The sequence below is a fragment of the Sphaerodactylus townsendi genome, linkage group LG10 (assembly GCF_021028975.2).
Source record: "Sphaerodactylus townsendi isolate TG3544 linkage group LG10, MPM_Stown_v2.3, whole genome shotgun sequence".
NCBI classification, from domain to species: Eukaryota; Metazoa; Chordata; class Lepidosauria; order Squamata; family Sphaerodactylidae; genus Sphaerodactylus; species Sphaerodactylus townsendi.
Genome location: NC_059434.1, coordinates 65,520,757 through 65,529,171, shown reverse-complemented (window position 1 = coordinate 65,529,171; position 8,415 = coordinate 65,520,757). Strand labels below are relative to the sequence as shown.

The 8,415-nt window shown below is 42.6% G+C and overlaps 1 protein-coding gene across 1 annotated transcript in view; it reads left to right on the top strand.

Moving 5' to 3' along the window:
- The first annotated feature begins 763 nt into the window (after nucleotides 1–763).
- Nucleotides 764–8,415, top strand: part of SEC24D (SEC24 homolog D, COPII coat complex component) — a 61,402-nt gene continuing 53,750 nt past the window's right edge. The window contains exons 1-3 of the mRNA XM_048509021.1: nucleotides 764–937; nucleotides 6,169–6,362; nucleotides 7,817–7,943. Of these exons, the coding sequence (XP_048364978.1) occupies nucleotides 6,212–6,362; nucleotides 7,817–7,943 (278 nt within the window). The 5' untranslated portion in view covers nucleotides 764–937; nucleotides 6,169–6,211. The remainder of the gene's footprint in view (nucleotides 938–6,168; nucleotides 6,363–7,816; nucleotides 7,944–8,415) is intronic.

Below are 8,415 nucleotides of genomic sequence, written 5' to 3'. Positions count from 1 at the left end.
ACCATACATTTAGTCACCTTTCCCTGAACCCATATTTGTTTCTGTAACGTTTTCTTGACATGTTTCCAACTCTGTAATTGACTTGGCCTTGGGAAATCAGTTATCCTTCCGGATAAACTCTAAGCAAACCCAGACTATGCTTTACTTAGGGCTGCCAACCTCCAACTCGTACCTGGAGATCTCCCACTATTACAACTGAGCTCCAAACGACCAAGATCAGTTCCCTTGGAGAATATGGCTGCTTTGGAGAGTGGACTCTTTGGTATTAAACCTTGCTGAGCCCAGCCCCTACCTTCCCCAGGCTCCACCCCCAAAATATCCAGGAATGTCCAAACCAAGCGTTGGCAACCCTTAGCAGCCTATCCTTAATTCTTATGCTTCGTATCCTGCCACACTTCTAGTTCTACTTTCACTTTCCCCCCATTTCCCTTTGCAATGAATGGCTATTTTGCTCAAGCATTACACACCTCGTCGCTCTCTCATAAATGACATCCCACTGTTTCCAGCCTCTCCACAAGGCACGGGAAGGAGCAGGTGAGGCAGCAGCCCCACCCAAGTGCAAAAGCTTCTGCTCAAAGAGACCGTTCACGCTTTCTGCAAGAATTAGAAGGAAGTAATGGCGAAGGCTTCTTGCCACCTAATGCGCAGACTCCCGACTACCTTTTTCGACATTCCCGTTTCGCGCTAAACTCAGGCGCGCGCGCGCGCTCCCTCTGCGCGCGCTCCCGGGCCTGCCGTGGCCTCGGCGCGCGCCCTCGCGAGCACTGTTAGACGTGGCAGTTCGCTGAGCGCTCCCGGGCGGAGCAAGGAGCCGGCTGTCTCGAGCCTCTCTGTCCAGCGGCTGCGGCTGCTCTTTGGACTGGACCGGCTTGAACCCAACGAGACACGACGCGGGACGGGTCTCCTGTACTAAAGCGGGAAGAGAAAGCCCCCGCAGGTGAGAAGTGCAGGAGTGAGCCTGGTGTGCATCTTTAACTTGGGACCACGTTGGGATTTGGTGATGTGGGATGAGAGCATCCCATATAAGGAGGAGCGAAGGCTGGAAGCTGAAGCAGCATCCCGGGGTGCAGCGAGTGTGCCAGTTGGGGGGACTTTGTGTATTCCCCATGATGGAAGGAATGTATCCCTAATTAAGAGGAAAAAGAAAAGTTCATCTTTCCCCCCTACAGCATTGGGAGGGGGCAGTCACTTTGCATACAAAATAACCAGAAGGGCAATTGCTTAGGGGTTTGAGCTGTTGCATGAACACCAAGTTCTTTGAGGAGCAGGTTTCAAAAATGAGTGGTTTTGATAACAGTCCGGGAACAAAATTCTAAGTATGCTTTTAGGCTCATTTTAGAAATCTCTTCCCCTCCCCCCCCCATTACCTTTCTAATTGAAGCTTTGATGCCTCGCACTTGTACAGCCCGACTTTGGGTTTTTTTGGCTACCTTTAAAATCCATATGAGTTGACCACACTTCCATATTATGAATATTTATTTGATACATTTATATACTACTTTTCTGCCATTGCAGCTAAGATCATACAAAACAGTTACCTACAATAGAAAACATAATATAAAACAACCGTGTGTCTGAAAGGTGCCATCAAGTGCTGACTTTTGGCTACCCGACCAGGTTTTTAAGTCAAGAGTCTTACAGATGTGGTTTGCCATTGACGCCGCCTTCATACCAACCCTGGAATTCTTTAGTGATCTCCCATCCAAATACTTACCATGGCCAACCCTGCTTAGCTTCCAAGATCTGATGGAACTGGGCTAGGCCATGGATTAAACAGTTATTCACAGTAAAAAAAAAAGCACAGAATGAAATTGAGACAGTAAGCAAGCAAATTGAGCTTTAAAACTCTAATTTATAAAACTTCTCCATAATGACCAGATGATGAAGCTGTTGCAGGAGAGATTTATGGGAGTGGAGGAGACAGTGGTCCAGACATGCCAGTGGAGGAGATTTTCCCACCAGTTCTTATTGCAGCTAGGTGGACTGGCCACTGAGGGAAGCAGTTTAGGATAGATGGAGTTGGCCATTCTTTATTTGCAGTGGCTACCGTAGAATCTGGACTGGGCTGAAAAAAACTGGGGAGTGTAGGATCTCTATCGCATTGAGAAATCTGGGGACAGTACATGAACACTGAGAAGGAATTAGTTCATTGGATGCTGAAAGTGGCATGTCAGTACAGCCACCAAACATATTGTGGTTTGGGCCTGGGCCACCTGTCATCCATCTTGGTGAATGGTGTTTCCATATCACCTTCTGATTTATTTCCTATGATGTCCTTTTATGTTAATCCTTCTGGCACCAGCTTTGGCAGTCACATTTAAGTTGGTGCTCATTTCTGGCCTGTTCAGAATACAGTCACATGTAATGTGATGATGCATGCTCTGGCATGCTAAAACTGTACACAACTAGATTTCTGTGTGGCTGCCACCCATCCCCTGTTTCAGAAGGACCCTTGGTGTTCGGTTGGGTTCACAAGGACATTCTTACAAGATTACCTTGTGAGCTTCATGGCAGGGCATTTTTTTTGTATTTATTCCCTTTAGACGCTGCCTTTCTTCCCAATGGGAACCCAAAGCAGCTTACTTTATTATCCTATGTTCCTTTTCATCTTCATAACAACTGTAACCAATAGGTTAGGCTGAGAGTTTGTGACTGGTTACCCGAGCAAGCCTCCATGGCAGAGCAGGCATTTGAACTCGAGTCTCCTGGATCTTAGTCTGACACTAGCCACTGCACCACATTGGTAGGGATTTCAATGCAGATCTCCCCAGTCCGAATTCAGTAATCTAACCGCTTAAGCACACTGGTTGTGAGTAGTTGTGTTTTTGACCTCAAGAAGAAACTTTCTAGGAACGTCAAAGGCATTAAATCAAAAGTTTTCTATGATGTGAAACCAGCATGAGAAGCACTTGTTGCCATTGTGCTTCTCTCACTCAGACAACTCTAAATCTAATATGCCATTTTAATATTGCCTTGTATGGTTTTACTGATGTGCTCCATAACTTGCAGTTCTAATGTATTTGTATTTGCAAAGAAGGATGGTATTGGTTCTCATTTATAATGCAATACGGGAGACACTCAGGTAACTCAACCAGCATTGTTTTGTTTGCATTTCTCCTTTCAGTCTTCTTGGTTTCTAATGTGAGTGGCAAGTCTGACGTGGCGCTTTTTTTTCTGTCTCTCGGTTGTACAGGAAGTAGTTTCCCTTATTTACTATCACTATTAAGAACGTTACCAACTGCTGGAACTGCCTTGATTGTTATTCTTTATAAATGACAATGCAAATTGCTGTGTTTGTGCTTTAATGCTTGCTGAAGTGACCAAAGCTCAGTCTGCCACGTTTCATTCTGCTCAGGAAGGGGAAACAAAACCTCCACCACTGGGAACAACTGTGTGCTTACCTCTCTCTCTCTCTCTCTCTCTCTCTCTCTCTCTCTCTCTCTCTCTCTCTCTCTCTTTCATGCACAAGAAAACTCAAAAGAGAACATTAGAATTTCTGTTCATTTGCATTGCTGTTTTTGCTTGAATCTTAAAAGCTCTTGAACATTTTCAGAAAAAAATCAATATAAAAACATTCATTTGAAGCAACCTTGATTATAGAAGGAAAAGAAAAACTTATATTCCCACATTGGGAACAATTTACAATACAATACAATTTACAATACAGACCGGGTTTTCTGGACTCATATTCATAATCTAAACCAGTCAGGTTGTGTTTATTTGTTTTATATGTTTATATACCCACCTTTATTTTGACAAAATCAGGGCCCAAGGCAGGTAACAACACTACTTATATAACAACACTACATATATATGCAGGGCTGCCAAGTCGCCATGGGTTCCCAAAGATTCCACCTGAGTCCCATTTGATTCCATTTGGCCCCAAAGATTCCATTTGGCCCCATATGATCCAAACTAAATTTCATAACAAAACATTGGCTTGCTGTAACCATGCATCTATAGTAGTAAACATTTGGCCTGTCTGTCCATTTGTCCATTTATGGAAGTTATAACTCATCAGAGAATAAAACTAGGAGACTCAAAATTAGTCACCTTTCATGATGATTTTAGGAGTTCCAGGACATAGGATTAGCCTGGCACAGGATTAGCCTGGCACCACCCCATACTATTTGCATTGGAAGTCTCTGGTTGTAGCAGACATAACTCATCAGAAAACAAAGCTACATGTTCGAAAACTGGCCACCAAGCACAGAATGATGATGGAAGTTGCGGCGCCAAAAATGAAGGGAATTGAAACATTGTGAACCAGGTTATTTTCACAATAGGAAAATGTAATAAGAGAACTTATAAGCAACCTGTCAGGTGTGTCCAATACTCAGATCCCCAGTCTACCATGGATGTTTGTTGGGTGATACACCCTCTGCCAGACATACCTCACAGGGTTGTTGTGAGGCTAAAGTGGAGGAAAGAGAATAATATGACTTTGGATCTCTACTAAGGAGAAAGACTGGATATAACTTTTAAAATAAATCTAATTTTAATTAGATTTAAAAGACTGCATTCTTTGTTATGTAGCAAAATAGGCTTTACAAAGGGGTGTTAGATCTTCCACCACACAATAATAATGATAACTCAGTGGCTGAACTGGGATTTCTAATTTCTGTTCCGCATGTATAACCACTAAAACAGATTAATGGTCCATTACCATTCATGTAAAGGGTTGAGAAGAGGGAAGCATCTTTTTCTACTTTGTAGAGCATGAAGAAACGTTAACTCTCCCCCCACTTCTGTTTATATTATTAACAAAGGTTTGCTACTATACTGTTATGGGCAGGCCAAGCCAGAGCCCCCCCCACCTCTAGAAGGCTTTCTGGTAGGTAGGGAGAAAGAAAAAGGCAAACCATCTCCCACGCACACCACTATTAGAAAGTCCTTCACAGGTCTTAATGGACTTGCGCCACCCAAAAGAAAAACAAACCTCTCCTTTTTTTTTGCATGGACACTAGTGTTACTGTGCAGTTACATTTTGAAACAGCAGTTCAAAAATATTTGAGCCTCTGTTTCTATTATTGAGAACTATCAACCCAAAATGGAAGCCAAAACAACTGGAGCAGGCGCCATTACCTGAAGGAACAGAAACACTAGCCCACCCACCCCCACAAAGAACTTCATTTTTTGCCAAATTTGATTCACAGTAACACGTGCTCATTGCTGCAACAGTCCCTAATTACATGCTACATTTACTCTTAGTACTTTTTTTATCACCCCCATTTTCAAAATCTCTCTCTGCCCTAATGTTACATGATTAGTTTGATACGAAAATGGCAAATCTGATTCAGTTGACCATGCTAATTTGTACCTGTGCCTCAATAATACATTGTTAGTTTGATATGGAAAGAGAAAACAATTAAAAATTCCTTTCCAAAATGAAGGACAGGGTGGAGGAGAAAATGTCTGAAGGGGATTATTCTTATAATAAGATACTGTCCAGAGAAAATTAGATGAGCTTGAGGACCTCTTCAAGTATGAGAGCTACTTCCCTGCAGCTTTAGCCATGGTAACTTGTAGAAGTTTGGATGAATGGAATCTATCATATGGGTTCACTGTACCCAGTAATTGTCTTAGATGTATCATCCAATCCAGACCAGATATCTGCACCTGATGAATGATAAAACAGTTGTTTGTAATCAGACTTAGACCTATTTTCCCCTGTGTTATGGGGAAATGTTCCCTGTAAGCTGGGCAGCTGTGAGGCATCGTATTGGTGTCGTGTAGGTTGGGCACCTGCCCGGCAGGGGGAGGTCTCACAGGTGGCTCAGTTCCACTCAGCAACAGCGAGCTTCAGCACTGTGGTACAGAAGTCTTAGAGGGACTATTGGTTGTAAACATTTGGCAACCCTATCAGAAAGTTGTTGAGAATAAAAACTGGTTTATCCTTGTAAATGGCACTAGTGACTACATCTTTCGTTTGTATTACCCATATGACTTAATAAAAAACCCTGTGCTTGTAACATTTGCTGGTGCAAGAGAGCTGCTGTGTATTTTGTCAAGCCCAAGAAATTAATTTGGTCATCGGCTTTCTTGTGCGATGACTAACAGAATATTTGTGTCTTGACTGCAGATGCTGTTCTTGCATCTTGCGTGATCGTTGCCTACAATTTCTATTGTACAGTCAGTGAAATAATGTGGATTAAATTTCTTTTTCAGATTTTTATGACTGGCTTGCCTTCAAAAAGATAGTATTGCTGAAATGAATCAGCAAGGATATGTTGCAACACCTCCATATTCCCAGTCTCAGCCGGGAATGGGGGGATTTACTCCAGGTTTTGGACAACCTGCTTCTTCACCTCTGTATGGACACTACGGTGATGGAAACCCATCACCTTCTGCACCTCAGTCAGGTAAAGTAACACTGTGGTTGAGGTCATGTAAAGCTCCGAATTAAGTGCTGGTATTAAACTTTAAAGCCCTAAACAGCCTGGAAACAGCATATCTGCAGGACCACCTCTCCTGATACACCCCTTGGAGAGCGTTATGCTCAGGAAATAACAACCTTCTGGAGATTCCTGGCCCTAAAACAATCTGGCTGTCCTCAATCAGGGCCAGGGCTTTTTTGGCCCTGGCCCCAGCCTGGTGCAATGTTCTGTCCAATGAGACCAGGGCCCTGCAGGATCTAGCTCAGTTCTCCAGGGCTTGCAAGACAGAGTTGTTCCACCTCTGGTTGAGGATAGCAACAGTTTTCCATCTTAAGCTGACCTCTCCTTTCAGCTTTTCATTTTTCAGTTCCCAGCTTTTGAGTTTGCTTGTTTGGGTTTCTTCTTGTTTGGCGACTTTTTGGTTGGGTCCTAGTTTTTGACTGGTTGTTGATTATTGGAAACAATTAAGCTGTCCCAGTCCTTGTTGTGAGTATTTAGAAGCTTGCCATATTTGCAATTGTTTTTAATACACTGTTCAAATTGTATATTTAAGGTTGTTCACCACTCTGAACCTGTTTGTAGGTGCATAAACAAAATAAACAAGCAAACAAATAAATAAATAATAGTTTTCAGATAACAATATCTTAATATTATAATCAGGATAATATATCTTCTATGTGTTTATCTTTCTGTCTAGAATTTAGGTTCTGTTTTCTTTGTTTTAAAGTCAACGTCTTTTTCTTGTTAACAAAATAAAGCTGGAAATTATTGTTGACTACCAGGAGTGTTGTTTCCAATCTGTCGCAAAATTCAAAGTCCAAATTTTATGGCTGTAATTCATATTTCTGCAGAAAGAGAGCACACTAGAATTGAATACATTGTTTCTGCTTTAATGATGGAAAGGAGGTGCTAAATGGCAAATTGTGTGTGTGTGTGTGTGTGTGTTTTAGCAGTTGCTAATGTATCACAGAGTGGTAAGCTGCAGTACTGCAGTCTAAGCTCTGCTAACAATGTGAGTTCAATCATGTTGGAAGTCAGTTTCAGGTAGTCTTGACTCAGTTGACTCAGCCTTCCATCCCTCTGGCATCAGTAAAATGAATACCTAACTTGCTGGGGGTAAAGTGTAGATGACTGGGGAAGGCACTGGTAAACCACTTCATAAACATTCTACCCAGTAAACATTGTGGTGTGATGTCAACCCATGGGTTAGGGGACTACCTTTACTTTTCAACGTATCCTTTAACACATAGGTGTCAAACTCGCAGCCCTCCAGATGTTATGGACTACAGTTCCCATCATCCCCTGCCAGCATGATGCTGGCAGGGGATGATGGGAACTGTAGTCCATAACATCTGGAGGGCTGCGAGTTTGACACATGTCCTTTAACATAAATGCTTGTTATTAACTGCCATGTTCTTCACTACAATTTATTTATTTAGCTATGTTGAAAACAAGTGTGCCTTTTGGACCTGCTGCTCCTGTGGGATCTTCACCTCCTGCCATCCACCAGTTTAATCAAGGCAGCTTCCAGAATGGACCCAGCAATGCAGCACAACAATCAAACAGGTAATTTTAAAAAGAAACCAGAAAGCAGCTTTTTATGTTTATCTGCTGTTTTAGGATGGAAGTATATGCTGTACCTACTACTGAAAGTTGGTTCTGGTGGGTTTTCCGGGCTGTGTGGCCGTGGTCTGGTGGATCTTGTTCCTAATGTTTCACCTGCATCTGTGGCTGGCATCTTCAGAGGTGTATCGCAGAGAGAAGTCTGTTACACACTGTGTCCAGAGAAAAGGAAATGTTTGGAATATATATTGTCCATGTCCCAGGGTGGGGAACCAATCAGTAAGTGTTTGGGTGGAACTTGTTATGCAAAGATGTGGTTGATAGTATTGTATTGCGGGTGGGGCTTATCAGTCCAGGGAGTGATTCACATTTTCATGCCCTGCAGCAGCAGTAGTATTGGTGAATACTGTGCTTTTTACTGAAAGTTGCTTTAGATCTGAGACCTTTCTATCACTCTAAGCTGTATCTAGAGACC